The sequence below is a fragment of the Bison bison genome, unplaced genomic scaffold (genome assembly GCF_000754665.1).
Source record: "Bison bison bison isolate TAMUID 2011002044 unplaced genomic scaffold, Bison_UMD1.0 scf7180017864352, whole genome shotgun sequence".
NCBI lineage: Eukaryota > Metazoa > Chordata > Mammalia > Artiodactyla > Bovidae > Bison > Bison bison.
The window spans coordinates 2,126,548-2,152,250 of NW_011494924.1; the positions used below are offsets into that span (position 1 = coordinate 2,126,548).

Below are 25,703 nucleotides of genomic sequence, written 5' to 3' on the forward strand. Positions count from 1 at the left end.
GAGCAGGCACTGAGAGAACACCTGATGGTGCAGGGGATCTGGGCACTGTAGGAAGGGAGATTGGGAAGCCCCAGGCCTCCATGTGTATCACTCTGCTCTGCAACCCTGCCAGATGAGAAGGGGTCAGGGGAGTAGCTGAGGAAAAGGTATCAAGAAAATGTGATTCAGAATATACTTTACCTAGCACAGATATCTCAATACACTTGTTAGTTTTTAAAAGGATTATCTTTACTTCAGTCTTTTCTTCCCCTTGAAGCCCCTTACCATGCAACAAAATTACTTGTTAAATTAAATCAAGAAGCATTTCCTGTATACTTATAATGTGCCATGCTCTGCACTGCCCACTAAGGAGATTACTCAAGGATGCCCATGATCCTAGTACTTAAAAAATTTATAGGGCTTCCCAGGTGGTCCAGTGGTTAAGAATCCGTCTGCCAATGCAGGGGACATGTGTCTTCCCTGGTCCAGGAAGATCCCACATGCCCTGGAGCAATTAAGCCCATGGGTCACAATTACTGGAGCCCTACAAAGCCTAGAAACCATGCTCTACAATGAGAGAAGCCACAGCAATGAGAGCCCACACAACAATGAAGACCCAGTGCAGCCAAAAACAAATAAATAAGTAAACTTAAAAAAGGAAAAGGAATTTATAGTCACACTGGTAGAATAAGACACAAATGTAAATCTGGATGAATTAGGAAGGAGGCGAAGACAGGAAGAGACTGGAAGAAAAGTGGGGCAGGCAGGAAAGAGAAAAATGATGGTGAATCACAAGGGGCCTGAAGACAGGTTGAGGGGTGCGGTGCACATCTAGCAGGCCCTGCGGGGCCACTGGGTGTTGCTGTGTGATGAGTATTTGGCGTAAGTAGCGTTTAGGAAGATGAACTAGGCTGTTAATTGATTTGCAGGATGGATCTGAGGTGAAGAGAGTCGAGAGGCAGGGAACCAGTGAAGCTGCTGACAGTGAATTTAGGTGAGTGTAAGGCAACTGAAGCCTGGCTAGTGGTTGTTTTTAAGAAGCACTCCTTGTAGTTCTTCCTGCCCCTTTGAGCAGATGTCACGGTTGTAACACATATTGCGAACATTCAAAATCAGCTCAATAGATTGCAATCGACATGGAGAAAGTTATTATGGAGAGAGAAGTCCCTGAATGGGTTAGAAAGACTTGGGTAAGTTCATTCACTCATCCACTAACATCTGATAAAGGCCTATTACGTGCGAGGCACTGCCCTGCACACAGGAACACTGACCTTAAAAGAATAACCAATGAGGTCTGTAAGATAGGAAGACAAAAATGGAGGGAGTATATGGTAGTTCTAGGGATGGTAAAGGTAGCAGGATTATGGCAAAGGTGACAGGATGATGTAATGAAAAGAGCAACCGAGGGAATCAGCAGTGAGTTTTAATCTCTGCCCTGCTACTAATATGTGACACTGAACAAGCCATTTTCCTGGCCAGGACTAAGTATCCTCAATTTGAAAAGGCTGAATTGGGATTATCCCTGTGGTTGACAAGCATCTAGGAGATTGCCAGTCACTGAACCTGCACAAAATATAATCAGTGACTGCTTTGCAAATCTGATCAGCTAGAGCTAGTCCTGATTGGGGCTTCCTACCCCCAGCTAGAGCAGCCTGGACTTCCTTTACACAGTTCCTGGAGCAGGGTGGGGCGGGGGGTCATTGCCAAGTGGGATTCTTCTGACATCCACATTTACCCACTGCTTCAGACCAGACAACTCTAGCATGTCTGAAACCCACATTTGTTCTCAAACTACTCTGGTCTCTCATGAGCCTTTGAGTTGAGGCTATTAAGAACAGGGCTAGTTCTTCCAGGGTTACAGGGCAAGAGAGGCTTAGCAAACACACAGGAATTGTAGCAAACTACCATTCATTCTTGTAAATTCTCCCCTGGGTTGAAAAATTCTTATCTCACAGATTTTTTTTCCCCCAAGCTGGAAAGATCTTTAGAAATGATTTGGTCCAGGGACTCTTGCTGGTGGTTCAGTGGCTAATAAGACTCTACACTCCCAATGCAATGGGCCCAGGTTCGATCCTTGGTTAGGGAACTAGATCCCACACACGACAACTAAGCGTTCACATGCCATAACCAATATCCTGCATGTCGCAACTAAGACCTGGTGCAGCCAAACAAGTAAATAAAATAAGTACTAAAGACAAAAGAAAAGAAATATCCTGGTCCAAGTTCTGCATCTGCTAACTAATGGTAGAACCAAGTTTAGTTCCCTGCTCTTCTAGCTCCAAGACTAGTGAATGGTTCTTCCCCTCTCCCATCCCGTTTCCTCTAGAGAGAGGATCCTCTCTGCTAGGCAACTCAGCTGGGGACCTAAAGTAGAGCAGATGATAAACATCTTCTGTCTTTGAAAGAAAAGAGGTACAGCCATAAACAAATGTGCTCACAATCCCCAAAAAAACAGAGTTCATGTGAAAACTGAAGAATTTTAGCAAAAGGGCACAGGAGGCAAAGGAATGGGAGTGGGGGAGACACTTAGAATACCACTGAGCTCTTAATGGGAATGGTCTCCTACTTGCCCTGTAACCAGGTACAAACCACAAGCCCGCTGATTCTTAACCCCAGAGGCTGAACTACCCCAGGCCCAGAAAAAGGGCAACACACACAGTTTACACCTTTTATTATTCTGATAGAAATTTCTCCCCTGGGAGCAGAAAGGGGTCAAAAGTCCAAAACCAAAATTATATATAAGTTACAGCAAAAAAGCATTACAGCAGACAGTTATTATTATTATTTTTAAAAAGCCTCAGTGAACAGAGCAGAATAGGAGGTGTTAGAAAACTCACTCTAAGTAATTTATTCGCTGGGAACCACAAAGGGCTTTCCCAAGAACAGCAAAAACACCATTAATTTCCCCACTACCTTCCTTTCAAAGGACTCCAAACACTTCACACATATCGCTTTAAATTGTCCTCAAAGGCTCCAAAATAAGGGGTTACTATTTCCCCAGGTTCAAATGGAGAAACTAAAACAATCATGCCGGCCCTGTCTGTTCAAGACATCCTAATAGATTCAGCTAGCAGTGACTGAGTGTCTGCTATGCCTGTGACCCAAGCCAGGCAAACATGTGATACAAAGACAAAAGATACGATCTCTATCCTCCAGCAATCAGAACCCAGTGGGGCGTGACAGGTATGTACACAAATCCTCATGAAATAAGGCAGCCCATGCCAGGTGCTGTAGAAAAGGTCCCAACACAGTGCCTTTATCCTATCAAGTGATTAAAATATGCCAAGTACTGTGCTAAGTCTTTACCAGATCATACTGTTTAAATCACACACTGTGTGGTGAACAGAGAAAGAAATGCAAGGTAAAGAGACTTTCTCAGGGTCTCAAGGCCACACTACGGTTGAGCAGGAATTAGCACCCAGGTCTGTCTGGCTCCAAAGCCCATGTGATGGGAGGTAACTGCTTGGGAAAATGGTTTCTGGACAGTTAAGCACAAAGTGCCCATACCTTACAGGGGGAGAGCAGGACACAGGGGCCCTCACGAGGCTGTTAGGAAAAGACCTGTTTCCTCTGCCCGAAATTGCATGTGCACGTACTCCTCTGGATTCTCCATCATAGGCACTGCTCTTGTGGGTCAAGAAGCCAAAGGCAGTGTTTTCCAAAAGGGAAAAGAGCTCACTGAACCAAGGACTGCAAGGTCCTGAGCACTTCATCTTCTGTTGGTGGGCACTGAAAGCTGATCTGGGCTAGAGGGTGCGGGATCCCTGGCTGGCTGTGACAGAAAGTCTACAGCCTGTGGGAGCAGGGCGTGGTGGTTGTGGTACCCATGCCAGCGGAGCATCCTTTACTCGGAGCTGCAGTGGAACTCCTGGAGAAGGAGCCCCCTGCTGGAGGTCCCTGGAGAAGGGCCTGGCCTGGAGACAGCTCGGCAGAGCTCACCTGGTGGGGGTAACCTCTGCCTCTTCTGCCAAGGCTCCAATGTGGAGGCCAAGGAACAAGGTGTCAGATTTCGAGGAAGAAAAGCTTAGGGACAGCAGGCTACTGTCCCCAGCCCAGACAGGTTACAAAGAGCATCACCAGCCCTGGGGAGCCCCTGGGTCTCAGCAAGGGCCAGGCTAATATATAGCTCTATTTTAAGCCCCCAGGACACAAAGCAGATGGGGGAAGAAGAAGGTCCTCCAAACTCTGGGAGCAAAGTTGGACCTGGACCTCAGGAAGCCCAGTCACCAGCCTAGCAGTCTTCCCATCTCATGTGGGATCCTTCTGCAGTTATTTTCAAATCTTAATTTCAACCTAACAAGACAACAACAACAACAAAAATCCTTTGATCGATAACAGTAAAAGAAAAGAGTTAAGTAACAAAGTGTGTGTGAGAGAAAGGGGATAATGAACAATTATATCAAAATATCCAAATAAGGGAAGTGCTATACTTTCTGGCAGCCACGGCAACAGGAAAGCGGGATTGTTACACCCTTCTCATTGTTAAATAAAGGGAGGCACAGAAGTTCATCAGGGCAGAGAAAGTTCTTAATTGTCAATGCAGAGAGGCTCATATATACACAAGTGAATGTGTATCTGCACACGCACACGTATGCAGATTACACCATTTCTCTTTCCAACAGGAACGGGGCAAACGGCTCTCCAGAGTCCAGCTGCCGCTCTGACGCCACACCACCACTGCATGCAATGAAGCACTTCAACAGTTAAAACATTTTTGTGCCAATATTTTAAGAGTGCAGAAGGTTCCAAATTACATGTAAAATAAACAATGCCAGACTGTGAAAACTCTTGGCTGCAACGTTCTCTGATGTTAACAAGAGTTTCTTTATTACTGTAACCTTTCAGAAGTGAATAAAAATTATTTCTCTGCCCTAGTTTTGCCCTCCAGTAAAAAGGAAGAGAACAGTGACCATGGAAAGAGCTGTACAATGACCTCTCCTGAAGGCTAGGAGGCTGGGAAGGGGGCAGCTTAAAACACAAAGCCTTCCATATATATGTTTCTAGTCAAAGGTGAGAAATTTAGTTTGTGCTATGCTGATCATATTGTAAAATTTTATGCTCCTAACATTTTTATGTAGCTAAAACCCTTAGGGGGATGAAAGGGCATTTTCAAGAGCAAACTAAGCTGGTATGATGGAGAAAACCCAAATCTTGATCAAAGTTCCTTACCCACTCAGTGAATCTCCTGACTCAGAAATTGAGTCTGAAGTGCTCTTAGAAAAAAGGGAAGAAGACCTATAGGTGGTCAGGACTTAGACAAAATATGTTCTTCTGCAGGCCACTGAGTTGGTGGGTCTATGGATACTGGACACACAGAAGGATCTCAAAACGGAGCTAGTCTGAACAGTCTGTTTTCACCACTTCAGGAAAAGAAGGAAAAAAGCCATCTAACAAAGGCAAACACGCTCTTGTCCTCTCACACCACTCTACCTTTACCTGTACCATTGCTCTAACCAAAATGTTCTTGTCTAGCGAACACTCATCCGAAAAAATACAATGCAAATGTCATCTACCCAGACTTTTCTACTCTGGGCAGAGCAATTTTAAAATATCATCATCTCTTAACATTGTAATCACCTGTTTATATGTTGGTCTTCTCCAACTAGACTGGGGATTCAGGGACAATATCTTTGTCATCTTTCTATCTCCAGTGCCTAGCATAGTACCTGGAAGCTAGCAGACCACAATAAAATGGATGGATGGATGGGTAAAACTTTGTTTGTGTCTGGGAACAGAAATCAGACAGAGAATGATGAACTGCTAAAAAAACAGAACATAAGCTCTGGGATTTAACACAAGGCTAGCTTTTCAGACTTTCACAGAGTTGCAAATGTTAAGTCTGGAAGAGAATTTAGAAATCATCTAGCCCTCCTCCCCAGAGAGGTGAGGTGATCTGACGTACTCAAGCTCACCCACAGAATAGCCGGGCAGGCCAGAACTCCTTCTATTATACCACACCATCCTTTCTCTTTACTGTCAAAAACTGTAGGTATAAATATTTATTTGGCAATTAGATCAGAAATATGATTAAGATTACAGGTTATGAGAATATTACTTCATTATGAACAAATGAACAATGTCACTCTAGGAACTCAAATAACTTGATATGAAATACAATACCTGAGTTGCTCAAAAAGCTAAACATAGCATACCGTATGACCCAGCAATTCCACTCTTAGGTATATACCCAAGTGAACTGAAAACATATGTTCAGTTACATGAATGTTCACAGCAGCATTATTCAAATAAGCCAAAAGTGGCAACAGCCCAAATGCCAATCCACTGATGAATGGATAATAAAATGTGGTATATCCATACAACAGATTATCCATAAAAATTAATGAACTACTGAAACATGCTGCAACATGGATGAACCATTGAAACATTATGCTAAGTAAAAGACACTAGACACAAAAGACCACATATTATATGATTCCATTTATATGGAATGCCTAGAATAGGTCAGTCCATAGAGACAGAAAGCAGTGGTTGCCAAGGGCTGAGAAAAAGGAGAGTAACTGCTAACAGGCACAGGGTTTCTTTTTGAAGTGATGAAAATATCCTGGAATTAGACACTGGTGATGGTTGCATAACATTGTGAATTTACTAAAAAACACATTCAAAATGGTGAATTTTATGATATATGAATTATTATTATATCTCCATTTTTTTAAATGTGTGTGTGTGGGGGGCGGTGGGAATACAAGCTCTGCCCTCTAGTAATTTAACTGAAGGAGTCAGGGCCAGAGCTGCTTAAGGATGCAGAGGTTCAGAGTTATGTGACAAGTAATATTACGCAAGTTTGGGGAAGAAGGAAACATTAAAAAAAATCTAAAGCTAATGCTAGAACCATAGTTTTTAGCAGTGACCTTTTCAGAAAGTACAGAGTAAAGATTAAGAGCATGGGCTCTAGAGTCTGGCAGGCTTGGGTTCCAGTCTAGGCTCTTATATTTACTGTGTAAGTCTGGTTAAGTTACCTAACCAGTAGGCTGAATACTGGTCTCCTAAAAGATAGCTACATCCTAATTCCTAGAACCTGTGAATGTTACCTTATATGGCAAAAAAGGACTTGGCAGCTGTGATTAGATTAAGGGTCTTCAGATGGGAAGATCAGTCTGGATTATCCAGGTGGGCCTAATTGCAATCGCATGCATCTTTATGAGAGGAAGAGGGTACTTGAACCCAGACAGAAGAGAAGAATGCAACGCGACCACAGAGGCAGAGATCAGAGTGAAGTGGCCACAAGCCAAGGAGTGCCAGCAGTTACCAAAAAGCTGAAAGGGGCAAAGAACAGATTGAGCACAGCCTACTGAATATGATTTCTAGCTTCCAGACCTATGAGAGAACAAAGCTCTACTGTTTTAAGCCACCAATCTGTGGTAAGTTCTTACAGCAGCTATAGGGAACTAATATATTAATGCTAACTTCTCTGATCCTTAGTTTCTTCATCTGTAAAATGAGGATAGGATCTCATAGCTAAGACTGTTGTAAACATAAATTGAAATGGTGCTTAAAAAATGCACAGCCAAGAGAAAGTGCTCAGTAAACATTAGCTGTTACTATTGGGGAACTCTTTCTGCATTAGCTGAAACTCTCCCCTTTCACACGTCACTAGTCCATGCCCAGATCCTGCTCTTCTTCACAGGGAGAGGAGTAAGAGCTGGCCGTCAGGAGCCCTGAGTTCTGTTCTTCAGCTGGTTTCCAACTCAAGCTTACTCAGCTCTCCTAGAGCCAGCTTCTCCACCACTTAAATGACAGGATCAGACTTGAGCAGTAGCCCTCAGACTGACGGGTATGTTAGAATATTGATTGCTTAGAGATTCACACACTTAGAGAACGAACTTATGGTTGCCTTGCGGGGGGGTGGGGTAAGGGGGAAGAAGGATGGAGGAAAGGGATTAGGGAGTTTGGAATGGACATGTACACACTGCTACATTTAAAATGGATAACCAACAAGATCCTACTGTATAGCACAGGGAACTCTGCTCAATGTTATGTGGCAGCCTGGAGGGGAGTTTAGAGGAGAACGGATACATGTATATGTATGGTCGAGTCCCTTCGCCGTTCACCCCAAACTATCACAACATTGTTACCCACTATACCCCAATATAAAATTAAAAGTTTAAAATACAGATTGCTGGGCCCTGCCTCCAGAGTATCTCGCTCAGCAGATCCAGAGTGGAGCCCTAAACATGCATTTATAACAAGTTCCTAAGTGGTGCTGAGGCCGCTGGTTTGGAGGCCACTTTGAGAATCCTAGATTAGATTACTTCAAGGTTCTTTTCCAGTTTTAACAGTCTAAGATTCCCCAGGAATGTCCCATAGATGTAATACTCCAGTAATAAACATAGCTGTATCAGGCTGAAATAGCCCTTAGACTTAAGTTCTTTTCCTAAACAGACAGTGGGGGATGGGAGAGTATGAGGTTATATGGTCAAGACTACTTTTAACTTTCAAACGAAGCAGAATGAAAAATTTTAAGCGATGGTGGGAACAGGAAGAGGCTGTCCCCTGATCCAACATGCTGGCCCCATTTTAATTTATCTTAATCCCACCTTTCTGCCTTTGCACCAGACCCCTCCCCCTCATGCCCTCCTCTAGAAACACATCTAGGTGTCTCCTGAATTCATTTATTGGCTCTGCCGTGCACAGTATAATACTGCCTTTGTTAGTCTCCCAGCCCAGCCTTTCCAAGCACGGTGTTCCTCTAGTCTTTAAAAAAAAAAGAAATAACTAAGGAGTCTCTGAAAAATAATTGTAAAATCAACTAAGGCAAATTCAGACGATGTGGAGACATTCAGGCTCTAAAGGCTGGAAAAAGAAACATTCAGAACATTGTTCGCATTCTCATCTTTTTTCCCCTCCCTTAATCTCTATCAGTCCTGTGGAGTAGGAAACCTCTGCCGTATTGGATTAGAAATTCTGAATACAGGGGCCTCAGGCGTGGGACTGCACTGGAGAAACAGAACACTTCTAGACCCAAGGAAAGCTGTCCTCTGGGTCTTTAGAAGTCTCCGGTGCAAAGACAGGGAGGAAGGACCCTCCCATGAAGTTGACTTCCCCCTCCCCCGACCCCCCAAGAGGTGTCATCGTACAGTAAGGCAGACCCTGGACGGGAATCAGCATACCCTAGTTTTGATCCTCATGTTGCTGTCGGCTAGCTGCGTCACCTTGGGCAAATCAATGAACTCTCTGAAACTTCATTTCCTCACCATGCAAGTGAGAGGGTGGGAACAAATCTATAGTCCTTAACCTGATATGAGCATCAGAAATCTCCTGGGGAAGTTTTCCAAAATACCCACACCTGAACACCTTCAGACCAAGAGAATCTCTGAGGCTCCAAGTCTCATGTTCTAAGGTTCATCTATCCTACAAAGTGGATTAAAAGTATAAATGATGAGAGAGCCAGAGAATCCATGAGGCTGGGCAGAGAGTTAAACATGAACCTTTTGGGGGGGGGCGGGTGGAGGATGGGTCAGAGAAACCGAATCCAGGTACAATAAGCGATCTTTAAGTCAGTATTTGGGAGATAGTAGTGGCCAGGGATTAATAACAGAAGCAAGCTCATACACCCAACAAGCATCTGAAGGGTAACTACGTTAGGCACTCTGTGTTAGGCACTAGGGATCCTGGGATCCTCATTCCATATAATGGGTATGACCTACACAAACCCATAATTATAGTATAGCAATGATAAGCCCTATTTCAGAAGTTTGTGCAAAGTGCTGGAGGAATACAGACAAGGGAGTGGCAAGTATACTAGTATTACTGGGGGTTGCTGGGAAAAGCTTCTTGGAAGAGGTACTATCCAGCTGTGTCTTAAGAGTGCCATGAGCAGAAGAGACAGGGTTACGACCATTTCAGATAGAGGGAAGTGTGTGAATGAAGGCATAAAGGAACACAGAACATTATAACACCAGTTAAACTGCAGCATGAGTGGAACGTGTGTTTCAGTGTGTTTGTGCACATGCTCAATCGTGACCATTTGCATGTAGAAGTTTGTTGGGAATTAAACTAGAAAGGTGGGCTAGAGACAGAATGTGAAGGCCCCTCCCCCGATTTTTCACTTCAGAAAGCTTCAAACTTATTTTTTTAAAAGGTGTAGAGTAATATATGAGAGTTGGACTGTGAAGAATGCTGAGCGCTGAAGAACTGATGTTTTTGAACTGTGGTGCTGGAGAAGACTCTTGAGAGTCCCTTGGACTGCAAGGAGATCCAACCAGTCCATCCTAAAGGAGATCAGTCCTGGGTGTTCATTGGAGGGACTGATGCTGCAGCTGAAACTCCAATACTTTGGCCACCTCATGTAAAGAGTTGACTCACTGGAAAAGACCCTGATGCTGGGAGGGATTGGGGGCAGGAGGAGAAGGGGACGACAGAGGATGAGATGGCTGGATGGCATCACCGACTCGATGGATGTGAGTTTGAGTGAACTCCAGGAGGTGGTGATGGACAGGGAGGTGGGGCGTGCTGCGATTCATGGGGTCGCAAAAAGTCGGACACAATTGAGCGACTGAACTGAATACATCAAAAACTTGCATGAACTTTAGATTCACAGTTTTTAGTATTCTGTGACATTTGTTTGACCTTTATCCATACACACATACCCTTTCTTCTTTTGCTAAATCATTTGCAGATATCAAAACATTTCACCTCTAAATACTTCAGCAGGTATCTTCTAAGAACAAGAACATCCTCCAATATAACTACAAAGGGTTCTATATGTCACTGCTAAGAAGTTTGAATTTTGTCCCTCAGAGATTTCTAGACAGAGGAGGGATATGATCAGATGTGGGATTTAGAAACATCTCTGGCAGCTTAAATGACAGCAGGGTTCATGAGAGGAGGAAAGTCCGGAACTATTAATAGATAGGAGGCCATGCCCATCAAAGAAGAGATGATGAGGACTGACATGAAGCAATAGAAAAGAAGAGAGGATAAAATCCAGAGGTATTTGGGGTGGAAAAGTAACAAGACAACTGAATGCAGAGGATGAGGCAGGAGTTGAGGACAACTCTAAGAATTCTAGCTTGGGGGACTGGATTGGTGGTGATGACATCAGAAGTAAGACAAACACAAGAACAGGCAGACTGCCGGGTTCCTCTCCATGGAATTCTCCAGGCCAGAATACTGGAGTGGGTAGCCATTCCCTTCTCCAGGGGATCTTCCTGACCCAGGAATCCAACCAGGGATTCCTGCATTGCAGGTGGATTCTTTACCAGCCGAGCTACCAGGGAAACCCAACTAACACACAGCATTAGCAACCCCTAAAAGAGAGGTATGGAAAATGGCTTTAGCTGTGCCTGAGAAACATGGCTCTAAGCAGTTTTAGAACTATGGTACAAAAGACACTGGAAGCAAAAAAAAAAAAAAAAAAATGATGGGTTGGAGAGGTAAATAGTTCTGAAATGATAAGCTGAGTTGGGAGTACTTAGCATGAGGAGTACTTAAGAAGGTATTAGGGAAAGGCAGGACTCTGTCAGTGCACCGAGTTAGCCAGGGCTTTGAAAAATGGAATTTTCAAATGGAAAAATTCAAATTCAAAAAATTCAAAATTCAAATGGAATTTTCAAAAATGGTCACTTTTCTTCTACAGAAATTTCAGGAGGTAAACTGAAGATAAAAGAGTAGGTATCAAATTCACTGACTCATTTAGTCAAGAAACACTTACTGAATGCCTACTAAAGACAAAGCTCCATTGAGGCACTGTAGAAATACAAAGACAAACAAGTAGGAATTAGACCTCAGGAAACTCACCATTTATAATTTCAAATACAGAAAGGTTTATAACTTCTTTCAAGGACCCTCCCTGAAGTGGAGTGAACCCAGTATGTCACTCAGAAGGTCAGATGCCTGAGCCATTAGACAAGCATCCTGGGTGTAAACACCCAGGCATCCCATCAGTTAGAAAACTACCTAAACGGATGTCCCTGGTGGTCCAGCGGCTAAGACTCTGCACTCCCAATACAGGGGTCTCAGTTTCAACCCCTGGTCAGGGAACTAGATCCCACGTGTTGCAACCAAGACCCAGTGAGGCCAAATAAATGTTAAAAAACACACCTAGAAAGAGGAGAGTGAAAAGGTTGGCTTAAAGCTCAACATTCAGAAAACTAAGATCATGGCATCTGGTCCCATCACTTCATGGGAAATAGATGGGGAAACAGTGTCAGATTTTATTTTGGGGGGCTCCAAAATCACTGGAGATGGTGATTGCAGCCATGAAATTAAAAGACGCTTACTCCTTGGAAGCTAAGTTATGACCAACCTAGATAGCATATTGAAAAGCAGAGATATTACTTTGCCAACAAAGGTCCATCTAGTCAAGGCTATGGTTTTTCCTGTGGTCATGTATGGATGTGAGAGTTGGACTGTGAAGAAAGCTGAGCGCCAAAGAATTGATGCTTTTGAACTGTGGTGTTGGAGAAGGCTCTTGAGAGTCCCTTGGACTGCAAGGAGATCCAACCAGTCCATTCTAAAGGAGATCAGCCCTGGATGTTCTTTGGAAGGAATGATGCTAAAGCTGAAACTCCAGTACTTTGGCCACCTTGTGTGAAGAGTTGACTCATTGGAAAAGACTCTGATGCTGCGAGGGATTGGGGGCAGGAGGAAAAGGGGACGACAGAAGATGAGTTGGCTGACTGGCATCACCGACTTGATGGATGTGAGTTTGAGTGAACTCCAGGAGTTGGTGATGGACAGGGAGGCCCGGCGTGCTGCAATTCATGGGGTCGCAAAGAGTCGGACACGACTGAGCGACTGAACTAAACTGAACTGAACTGAAGGTACTCTATGCACTCTTGATACCTATTAAGGCCTAAGGATAAGAAACCTGTGTTGAGAAAGGAACTTATCCACTAGAGGTACATCTTCAGTTGGTCCCTGCTTAGACTCATGAGCCAATTCCAAAATAGAATTGCTCTGCCTTCTAAGAATTTAGCCTTCCCTCCCCTAATAACTAAGTATCCATTCCAACTGCTCAGGACATTTACAAAACATTCAAAAGAACGATTGATACTGGAAAACAAACATGTATTCTTATTTTAAAGGCTTTGAGCCCAGGGGACTGCTCTGTATTTACACTCAACCATTCATATTATTGGCCACAAAAAACTATATCTTTAAAGTGGTCCTTGCCTTTTAAACAATACCTTTGGCAGTGAGCTTTAACTCTGACCTAGAGATATAGCAAACTTTTTTACCTCGTGGTAAAACAGAGGAGTTTGAATGAAGATTTTTGTGGGGGGAGGGAGGACATGGCAATGGAAATATAGAAGCCTGGAAGGAAATTTCCAGAAAAACTAAAGTATAAATAATTCTACTACCTTTTATAGACTCAAAACCTTTGCTGGTTTAGAGACATAAAGTACTTTGTGTATAAATTGTTTGTTTGTTTTTTTCCAATCAAATAATTCCACTAGAAGATTGAGAAAGCATAAACAAAGAAAAAGGAAAACTGAGAATGGAGATAATTTCTCATTTCTTTCTCTTCCCACATTTAAGACTAATGAGTAAATAAATATTCTCAGAATAAAAAGGATACTTCCCCACTCCACTTTTTCCAAAATTTATAATGGGCTTTCAGAACTGTCTTCTTTCATCAGAAGAAGGCATACATTCAGCCAAGGAGCAATGACTAGCACTTTGGAGAGTACAAAGAAGGATAAGTGTGATCCCACCCCCCAGGAATTCACCCAGAAGGTGGTCACGAATGACAGTGATGCAAAACAGAAGCAGTTAAGAGCCAGAAGAAGGGTATGTTGTTGTTCAGTCGTGTCCGACTCTTTGCAACGCCATGGGCTGCAGCACTCCAAGCTTCCCTATCCTTCACCATCTCCCGGAGTCTGCTCAAACCCATGTCCATTGAGTCGGTGATGCCATCCAACCATCTCGTCCTCAGTCGCTCCCTTCTCTTCCTGCCCTCAACCTTTCCCAGCATCAGGGTCTTTTCCAATGAAGGGTATAGGTAAATCAAAAAGGTACTTACAGCTAGGGGAAACCATGATTGGCTTCCAATTTGAAGTAAGGGGGAGGGATGTGGAGGAATTGAGGCTGGCATGTTAGGGCAATCTAGTATACTCATACGGCGTGAACAAAGACAAAACACAGGAAGGGCAAGACATTCAGCTTGGCTGCAGTGAAAAGGATGTGCGGCAACGACGGAATGCGATGTTCACTGCGTGCTTACTGTGTGCCAGGCACACGTGCTAGAGGTTTCTCATATTTAAGGCTCAAGAAGAGCTAGGGGAAATGAGTTTGGAAAGGTAGTCTGGAGTATGATCACAGAGGACCTTGCAAAGCAAAATGCTGGTTCTGAAAATCAAAGTAGAATTTTACAAAGGAGTCCAGTTCAGCCCACAGCTCCTCTACCTCCTTCTAGGCCCTCTACACCATCCCCCATCAAGCAGCTCTGCTAGAGCGAGGAGCAGGAGAGTGTAGTCACAGGAGGTTCATCCTGATCCCAGAAGGCTGCTAGCAAGAAATCACCTGAGGCAACTGTCCTCAGCAAGTTTTCTTGTCCTCAGCAAGAAATGTTGCTGAGGCAACTGTCATGCCAGGGACCACTGATAGAGATAAATGTGCAACTAGTTAACTAAAGCCCATCCCCACCCCCTCCACCTTGTCTCCACAGTTTGGAAAGCTTAAACCTGCTCATTGTAAGCCACAAGGTGGAGATGTCTGGCAGGGCAGAACTGAGAGGAAGTCGTTTAGCCAGCCTAAGGTTACCATTAACACTTTGAGCCACTGCCTTGAGCTAATTTTTATGTTTGTTTTTTAAGTTTGGTTGAAATGTCACAAATGGAAAAATTAAGTAAAGCGCCCCTGGTTAGCCACAAGACTGGACACACCTGGCTGCAAACCCAGCAAAAGAAACTTACTTCATTAGTAGGAGAGGCAGAAAGTGAAATTTACATCTGAAATCTGCCTGCACCAGGAGAAAGCGCTGAGGCCAAAGGCGCTGTCTGTTTTTACAGCTGTGTCAAGTCTTAGCTCTCTACTCTTACCAACACTCAGGAGTGAGGCAAGGGCCCAAGGAAAAATGGTCTCCAACCTCTTCAGCTGCAACTCAGCTCACAAAGGTTTTTAAGAACCAGTTAATGAAATAAAACAAGACCAGATGAGGTGATATAATGAACTTTATTTCCACAGCTAATTTATATGTTTAAATCCCAAATAATGTTTTTTTAAAAGTGAGACCTCTCTACATTATTGATGTGATTTTTGTAACCTCAAATTTAACACTTGCTTTTTATATACCAGCTTCACTGATGATATATGAGGCTGCCTTATTTTTCACAATAGTTGGGCTCCTGAACAGCTGGTAAAAAGCAAATTTTTGGAAAGTGAAAATTTTCCCACCAAATGAGACTGGAACTCTAATTCAAAGGATTTCTTGACCCAGATTTCTAATGTGTCATTAATTCACATTCTCAATCTTCCTTACACCAGTCCACTCAAGCAATGTAATGGCTCTAAGAATTCTTTGGCAGAAGAAAAATCACCACTACATTGATCAGTCTTATAAATTTTACTTTTTAGATGAGTTTTCTTAAAGATGCCAAATAACACAGAAGTAGATTTGCAAATTACCACCTTCACATCATAGACTTTCAAAGCTTGGAAAAGAAACTCGGAAATCATGCAACCACCCGCCCCCCCAAGTGTTTTTTTTTTTTTTTTTAAACCAAGAAACTGAAGTAAGGGAGGAGAAAAGATTTGCCAGCCAGGGTCAGAACCAGGCCAGACTGGCTGCTTCTGCCTACTACTTTTCTCCAGCCACATGCCATTCTTGTCCAGCCTAATCTTCCCATTTCTTTAGGCTGTACACATACCAAAGACTGAGGTCCCCTCTACACACACACACAATCACACTCACAACTCAGAATTGGCTAACATATAATTGTCTTGCCTGTATAAAGGGTGTCTATTTATAGCATGACATTGGAAAGGGAGGAGCGAATCAGTTATAATGGAAATATAAGAATAGTAATTCCTCAACTCTTTCAAGTCTCCATTATTTTTAAATCATCGTCTTTTATACTCTTTGTAAGTAAACCGGAGCTTGGCATTTCTCTCATGAAGACAAATTTAACAGTCTACACTTGGGGAGCATTATGGATCATCTAAAACCCTGCTATTCAAAGTGTGCTTGCTCCTTCCCCATCCTGCCCTACCAGTGCTACTGCCATCACCTTGAAGAGTTTAGAAATGCAGAGAGACTCTCTGGCCTCACCCCCAACCTACTGAATCAGAATCTGTATTTTAACAGGATCCCCAGGTGAACTGCAGGTACACTAAAGTTTGAGAAATGCTGATCTAACACACTTCTCTCTAAGACAGCATGATATCTAGAACAATTCAGACAGAAAAATGGTTAGATAAAATGGGGTGGGGGGGAAGGAAAGGCTAATTCCTGCAGGACTGCATTGATAGACAACTGAACCAGAGACTAACGAACCAAGTATGATCTATCTGACAAATAAGTTGGCTTTAAAACAATTTCAGAATAAATTTCAATTTATTCATTTATTCAACAAGCATTTATTCAACCACTTTTCACTGTGTGAACAAAAAACTGTGGATAAGATAGGTTTCCTGCCTTTATAAAGCATACAGTCAAGTAGAAGGGATATATAAAGTAACATGGGAGAAGGTTCAAAGTGCTGAAAACTGCGATGGAGATAAATATATGTGTGTGTGCATGCATGCTTAGTTGTTCAGTCAGGCCTGACTCTTGTGACTCCTCTGTCCATGGGACTTTTCAGGCATTGCAGGTGGATTCTTAGCCCGCTAAGCCATCAGGGAAGCCCCATTTATATGCAGATCCAAAAAGAAATTCACTTGGGGGTGGAAGTGGGGTACAGTAAAAGGTTCCTGTGGTCTAGCAATCAGCAACCTACGGTTCATAAGGCTATTCAAGCCGGGGACAGCTATGGCCCACATGGTTCCAGTGGTTCAACTCCCAGAAGAGTTTAGACAACAGTGATAGGAAAACAGACTAACAGAACCACCGTGTAACTGCATGGCAGTCAGCACAGACTTTGGCTGGCCAGGGGGTATCACTGGTCATCATTAAAAGGGATGATTTGAGACCACCAGCACTACGGTATATCCACTGCGTACTGCCACAGAGTTGGCTGCTAAGTACCTGAAAGAATGTGGAACACTCAGCAGGATGAATAGCTTAAAGGCTGTTGATCCCACTCTGGGCAGCAGTAAGGCACGACAGGGAGAAACATGAAGCAAAGAGTACATTACAAAGACAGGGGAATACTGACTCCACTGGATGGATCATGATGACGATGATGACAGCAGCTGAAACTCTGAAAGAGACTATCATCTTTTTAGAATGACTGGAAATGCTGATGGTCTGTTTTCCCAGAGAAAGGCATATAAGTGTCAATGAAGCTATCTAAAGGTGAACCCATGTCTCCTGTGCTTTCTGTATACCTGGTTCCTTCAAAGACAAGAGAATCTGAAAATACCCTCAATCCAAATTCTCCAAAGGAAACCATCATTTCCACCATTTAGTTTCAAAGACTACAATTTTACACATAGGGTAAGCACATGATACCATTAGACAATAACATAGGAAGTGTGTGAAAATAATTACAGTAGATAAAAGTGAAAAAAGGGAGATCTCCCATTTAAATCCCACGCAGCACGCAAAGACCTCCAAGACACATTTAAAAAAAAAGAAAGTTGCAATTAAGTGCACAGAGAATGATACCATATATAATAAAATACATACACACAAAACCACAGAACTCTCCTCTGTAATGAAAGAAATCAGGTCACCCCATTGCATGACCCTGTCTAATGGTTTGGCTTTAGATGCTCCCAAGCTGTGAGGCAATGATACGGAAAAACCAAAGAATTACAATCTATTAAAACATGGTATAGATACACAAAATATACAATATACACAAAGGAAGAGATTGGTACTTATATAATCTATTGTATTCTAATGTTTTGGTTCTGGCTTTCTATTGTCATCATATTCTATGTTATACATACACGATAGGTTCTCCTTTCTCAGGTTATTAAAGATACTAATGGACCTTTTCAGTATACACCTTGCCAAAGTATTATAGGTTGTCAGCGATCAAGGAGCTTGTTTTTAAGTTCCTGAGGACACTGCAGGCCCCCAGTCAGGATCTTTCTATTCAAACTAATTGTGAACTGAACAATGAACTGGTATCAGGTACAGTATCCTAAAACTGGATTATTATTTGATTTTATCTATTCACGAAATCCATCCCTCCTATCACCATGATTTATTTTTTAATAATGCCATCTCTGAACACAGGATGTCCTCACACTGACAAACCATGATAATGTGTGCAAACACAGAAAGTATCCAGAGCTTGTCAAAATCCACGGAGGCAAAAGTGAGTTGAGTTCAATTACCACTTGACATCAGAACTTCAACTCAAATTCTAGAACTTCAACTCAAGTCAGGCAATCGCTCAATGGAGTTTTCCAAGACCAGAATCTGACAGCAGTCACTTACCCCCATGATTCTGCCACGCTGCTCAACATCCTCCCACATAAAATGAACTATGATACGACACATGTATTTCCCACTCCGGCCTTCCTGCTTCATTCGGACTAGACACATCCTGGGTGGGAAGAAGACATAAAGAGTCACTGGCTGTTGGCATTTTTCATGTCACATGTTTCCACTGAAGGTCAGTTCATCTGAGAAATTTTATCGAAGGGCACAGAATCAAAATAACCAGAAGTGATTTTATAAGAAACCTTTTATTGAGTGATAACATGGATACTGAAAAGTACATGTATCTTAAGTATACAGCTTGATGAGTCTTTACATATATACCCATATAAGTACCACTCATGAAGACACAGATTATTACAGCACCTTGCATGACTCCCTCATACATGAAAAGGACCACTTTTAGCTGTTTAAAGGTAAGTCTTAATCCTTCATTTTACTGATGAAAACAGGAGTTCTAAATAAGGAAAGTGATTTTCCCAATACCATAGAGCAGTCTATAAAGGTGGGGATAGTATTTTGCTGGCCAGTATGAAGGCCACTAGCCACACATGGCTATTGAGCTATAGGCTAGTTCAAACTGAGATATGGTATAAGTTTAAGATCTCAATGATTTAGTTCAAGAATATAAATATCTCAAAATTTTTTATATTGTTTACATGTTGAAATATTATCAGGTATACTGAGTTAAAGAAAACCCATTATTAAAAGTAGTTTCATTTTTTTCTTTTCACTTTTCAAAATGGAGCTACTAGAAACTTTTAAATTGAGTGTGTGACCTGTATTTTATTTCTGTTGGACAGTACCTGTCTAGAAGATAGATCACAGAAAGTATTATGATTTCATCTGTATAATTATCAAATTGTTTCCCCATTTGAATGTACGTTCCATTGATGGCAAACACAAAGTCTTGGTTGGTTTTTTTTTTAAATCACTGTATATCTAAGGCTTAAGTATAGTATGCACACAATATATATTTGCTGAATAAATAAATGAATAAAACATCTCAGGGCCAAGTTTAGGGCTCTTTCCCCTATACCATATTGCCTCTAATCAGTCCAGAATGTTCTCTGCTTAATACCTTACATAAGAATAGAAGAAAGAAAGCGTCAGTCGTTCAGTCATGGCCAACTCTTTCTGACCCCATGGACTGTGGCCCACCAGGCTCCTCTGCCCATGGGATTCTCCAGGCAAGAATACTACAGTGGGTTGCTATGCCCCTCTCCAATGGAACTTCCTGACCCAGGGATCGAACCTGGGTCTCCCACATTGCAGGCAGATTCTTTACTGTTTGAGATGCCAGGGAAGCCCCAAGAATGTAAGAATTATGTTTTATTAATTAATAAATGTAATACTATATTTATCATATATAAGAATATAAGCAGGGTCACTAATTTTCTAAGCTAGTTCCTAATCTCACTCTTATGACCATACATAGTTCTATTATCTCTTGTTAAACAGTTACTAAGCAGCTACAATAAGACTACTCACCTAAAAGACAATTTTTATTACAATTATGGAGTATTTGATCTAAACTGACAATCCTATCTCCATACACAATTAATGCCCATTTAAACCTACTAGCAATAGTATGGTCCAATGGAATGATTCCATCCTGGCCTGCCTCAACATCTCCATGAATGACTAAGATGGAGAAGAGAAAACAAACTTATCAAATTTGTAGACTGCAAGAAGTGGGGCAGGAAGACAAATATGTCAGATGACCTAACCATGAACTAAAAATACTTCATAGACTCTTTCAATGGGTTGACTCTAATAGGGACACATCTAAGACCCTGCACTTGGGCCTAAAAGAACAGCTGTAGGGTACAGGATAGGTGTGCCACTCCTGTCTGGGTGTGAGAAAGCCTCACAGGCTTATGATGACAGTATACATTCAAGGGAAGTCAAGAGGATAAGGCTGCCCGCCGCAATTAATGTGATTTTTAGATACAGTAATGCAAATATAATATCTTCATGTACAAAGTGAGATTTTTGTTCTGTTCAGCAGAGGTCAGACTCCACTTTTAGAATATGTCTACAGTTCTGAACATTATATTTTAAGAGACAAAAGGAAGCAAAGAAAGATCAGAAGATATTTCACCTGGAGAAAAACAGGACAGTTGCCTTAAATATTACAGAAAAGTGATTAGACTGTCCAAAAGGTAGAATCAGAACCCATGGGTGGGTCACAGAGGGAGAAAGAATTACTCAACATTGAATGCTGGAAGTAAAAACTTTCTAACAGGAGAGTTTCTGAAGATTCAAATAACAGAATGGATGACCTCAAAAAGCAGAGAATTCACAACTTGGCTATCTATCTGACAGAAGGCTGACTACATGATCTTTAAAGTCCCTTGTGACCTTGGGATTTGCTGATGCTGTGATTCTAAATTTATAACCTCAGAACTCTGTTAAGTGCCTAAAAAATAACATTTTGTGACAATAGAAACAGGTCATGGAAAAAGATGTGGCCACTTTATATGATATAGAGTATATTCCAAGGCAGAAACAAACCAGGGAAAGTTCAACAGTCCTTTTTTCATAAGATTTTTCTTAAAGTTAACCAAATCTCTCATGTCAGCCTCTCCACCTGAAAAGACACTGTGCGTTTTGATGCTTAAGTGTTGTCAGAGGCCAATTCATCAACAGCAATAGTGAGGTAATGGAATTCGTTTATATGAAAATTCTGTAGTTTTGTTAATACACCTGCCCTCTGAGGTTTAAAAGGCACAGATTTTCTCAGATCATAAACTTACTAACTGTATCAACACGGAGTGAAGTGTTTTTTGTTCCAGAGCAGTTTGTTCTATAGCCTTTACAGATAACAAGTCAAATGGTTATCTGGGTTGAAAAAGTAAAGCAAATTAAAGACACTTTCAAGATGCTGGCTGACATTTAATTCACTCAGTGAACATATGAGTTTCTACTCATTTAGTTTAGAAACTCATTTAGAAACTGAGTTTCTACTATGTGGAGATTAAAGTGATGGTTAACAAGAGCCCAGCTTCCAAGGACCAAGAGCTCTAAGAGAGAACTTAGTAAGTGTCCCAAAAGGAACACAAAGTGCCATGGGCTGTGAGAGGATTACTTTTGGCTGAGTGGAGTCAGAGAAAACTTCATGGAAAATGAAACACTGCATATTCATTGCAGCACTGTTTATAATCACCAAGACATGGAAGCAACCTAAATGTCCATTGACAAAGGAATGGTTAAAGAAGATGTGGTATATATATATATAATGGAAGATTACTCAATCATTAAAAAGAGTGAAATAATGCCATTTGCAGCAACATGGATGGACCTAGAGACTGTCTTACCAACTGAAGTCAGTCAGACAGAGGAAGAGAAACATTGTATGGCATTCCTTACATGTGGAATCTAAAAAAATGATACAAATGAGCTTACAAAACAGAGACTCACAGACTTAGAGAAGGAACTTATGGTTGCTGGGGGGAGAGATGGAGAGAAGGCATAGTTAGGGAGTATGGGATGGACATGTACACACTGCTATATTTAAAATGGATAACCAACAAGGACCTACAGTATAGTACATGGAACTCTGCTCAATGTTATGTGGCAGCCTGAATGGGAGGGGAGGCTGGGGGAGAATGGATACATGTATGGATACATGAACGGATATACATATGGCTGAGTCCCTTTGCTGTTCACCTGAAACTATCACAACACAGTTAATCAGCTATATCCCAATACAAAATAAAAAGTTAAAAAAAAAAAAGAAAATGAAACTGCACCTGGGGCTTGGAAAGGTGAGCTGAAGTTGGACAGGTAAAAGATTAATAAGATCATTTCCAGCAGGCGGAACATTATGAGCAAAAACAGGGCCATGGAAAGCTCAGCACTTGTAAGGAAACAATACCTAAATTTTGTGGAAAGACAAGTATAGGAAACAGAAAAATATGCCAGAAAGGTCATGAAGGGCTTTGAAATGTCAGGCTAAACAGTCTGGGCTTTACCAAGTAGACAAAGGAGAGCCACTGAATGTTTTTCAGGAAGAAGGGGCATAGTTAAGATTAGCACCTTGGCTTTAAGAACAGATGAGTCTCTCAGAAGTTAACCCTTTCTTTCTTCCCAGTTGGAAACCCTTCCTTTCCAAGCCTGGAAAATGACAAGAATGTTCTCTTCAGGAGAACTATGGTATTCACAACAGCCTGATGTAGAAATTTCAGCCAAGTGTGTATACCTGCCTTTTGAGAGAAATGGAACAGCAAAGTTTGCTGCAACCTCCACCTAATTTTGCTGATAACTAAGAGTTTCAAAAAATATAGATTCAAGCATGGTAAATGGAAGAAGGGCAAATTCTAATTACTCCTAAAACACTGAACCTAATTAGTTCAGTAGACAATTGATGACAATTTGAAAACACTATCAAATATAAAGTTCTACAGTAAATTTCAGCACACATAGTTACAAAAATAAAACAAGCAGTCTTCTCATCAACAGGAAGCGTGCTGAAGATAACCACGAGTTCTACTGGGAAAAGAAGATGCTAATCCACAGGGCTGTCCATTCATCCACCATCACCAAATTCAGCTAACTAAAGGTTCAACTTATTTTTGCCCTGAATTTGTGAATCAAATTCTCTAGATAGTTAAAGACAGAAAAGTTGTCTTGTTATGAAGAACTTTTGCGTTTGTCTCTTCAAGGAAAAAGCACAGTTGAAGGCTGGGGCCCACAACTTAGACAAGTCAGCTGCCTGGAATGTCCAGACCAAGATGAAGGTCAATTCTTAGGACACTTAACCTTGAAGCTTACACATTCAATCTACTCCTTTCTTTGTTTAGTAACTGTTTTGAATAGATAATACATGCACATGTTAAAAACAAACAAACATAAGTTCTGTCCCAACCTACATCTCCTAACCACCAAGTTCCTTCTTATGAAACCTTCCAGCTGTAATCTATACACACACAAGCTTATGTGTATATGTACTCTTTTTACATAAATAGTAGCTTCCCCCTTTTCTCTCCATTTTCCATAGTGATAGCATTCTCTACAAACTTTTCTTATACTGAAAAAACAATCTGTTACAGAAGGATAGAGGTGAAGATATCTCAACTCCATGTTTCATCCACAGACACTACAGTTATCCCAATGAAACTCATTAGGATAATAGTACTGTGGTCATTTACTCAGCAATTGTCAGGCTAACATCTGATCTAGGCTGAATTCAGTTTATCTGGCAACTTTTTCCTATTCTAATATGACTAAGAAATAGGAAGAAAGCAAAAAAAAAAAAAAAATCCTTTAACGGCAAAAATGGACAAATGCTATATAATTAACAGCTAACACAAGCATATGCCACACACTGTGCGAAGTGATTCAGATACATTATTTCATTTAATCCTTGTAACAACTGTAATAAGAGACTGGTATTCTTCTGTCCCCACTTAATAGCTGAGGAAACTGAGTCTTAGAGAAAAGTAACTTGCCCAGAGTTACAAAACTAATTAAGTGTCAAAACTAAGATCTGAACCCTGATTATCTAATCCCAGAGTTACACTGTTTTTCTGCCTCTTTAATGATTACAACAAACCTTCCAGAATCCATTTCCTCTGTTTTTCATTTAATCCTCACAAGGGCAATAATTTAAGTTTCAAAACTAGCATCATATTAGAAATAAAACACCAGAAGGGGAAAGACTGGCTAATCCGAGGCAAACATACCTACAACAGCAAACAGGAACTCCTGGCAGCCTAAAAGAACCTAAAAATGTATTTAAAACAAACACAATAGCAGTTCAACAAGGAAGGTATAGCTACCCAGTGCAAGTTAAAAGAGAGCCTAGCAAAATACAGTTACAGAACCTCCTGAATGATTAAAGAGGTTAAAGTATGTTGGAAGGTAAGAAGAAAATAAGTAAAATAAGTTCAAAATGGTAAACAAGAACAAAAAGAGATGTGATGGTCACGGTACCCACTACCAAACAAAGCCAACACATGTCATAGGCTCCGTCTGTACAACAGTAATGTTCGAGTCATTAAGTCAACTATTCCACAATTGAGAACAGTAGGTTTAAATAAAATATAAGGACAGCTTTACTTCAATTTATATCATGGATGCATTTCTCATAATAAAGCTTAAATGTTGAGAGGTCAAATTACATTTTGCTTCTGATTAAACATCATAATTTCAGAGCCGTTCTGGAGGAGGAGGGAGAGGGGAGACTTCAATGCTAAAACATAGTAAAAATTGCCTTTAGAATGCAATAGACACTTTAAAAAGTGACAGTATTCTGTTCAAACCTAAAACTGCCCTAAAAAATAGTCTTTTAAAAAAATTCTTTAAAAAAAAATTCTTTTTAAAAAGAAACAATCTCGTTATCTTTATATTCCTGTGTTAAATAACTTAACCATTCATTCAACAAGTATTTACAAAGTACCTAACTCTGAGTAAAGACTTAATCTATGCATAAACTACTCTCTGTTTAGAAGCAATTCCAGTTGCCCCTCCCAAGTTTGATGATGTTCTTAAACCCACAATTTATTATTGAGGTTTTAAGCTTCACAGTACTATCCTTGTCTCTCAGTGATTCCAGTGCCTCATAAATAATACTGATCTCTTTTACATATAAGGAAAGCAAATAACCCAGCTAACAAAGTAAAGGAAAAAAAAGAGTGTTCAAGCCCTAGTCTGATGGTTCTCTAGTATCTCTAAAAGATGGGTTGTTGTTGTTTGTTCACTAAGTCAAAAAGACGGGGTGGTGGGGTGGACCTCACTCACTAGTGAGTCTCAAAATATAAAGAGCTAAGACGTAAATTTTGCCTTATGGCAAATAGTAATGATGATTATTACCATTTATTAAGTCCTCTGAGACTTGTCACTGTAAGATACCTTTGCATTCACTGTCTTACAATGTACCTAGTATAACTGGCCATCTACCTAGTATAACTGTCCCCATCTCACAGGAAAGAAAACTGACACTCTGAGGAGGTGAAACTTAAGGGTGCTCAGTGGAGGAGAGGGGAGCTGGAGTGAGGCCTGAGCTCTCTGTCACTCCCTCCAGCCACAGTGCCTCCCAGGGCAGCGTCAGGGCTGACTGCTCCCCTAGCCTGTGACAGCACAGCTCCAAGGGCCCCTTCCTGCTAGATCAGACCCAGAGGAAGACAACAGCACTGCCTGGAGAGTTCAAAGGAAGGAGGGTTTCCTCGCCACACTTTCCTCCTCTCTGCCTAATCTGGGAGGGAAG

General features: G+C 41.4%; 1 protein-coding gene across 1 annotated transcript in view; it reads right to left on the bottom strand.

Moving 5' to 3' along the window:
- Nucleotides 1-25,703, bottom strand: part of LOC104999345 (ubiquinol-cytochrome-c reductase complex assembly factor 1) — a 94,717-nt gene that overhangs the window by 22,940 nt on the left and 46,074 nt on the right. The window contains exon 7 of the mRNA XM_010854903.1: nucleotides 18,491-18,599. Coding sequence (XP_010853205.1) covers nucleotides 18,491-18,599 — 109 coding nt within the window. The remainder of the gene's footprint in view (nucleotides 1-18,490; nucleotides 18,600-25,703) is intronic.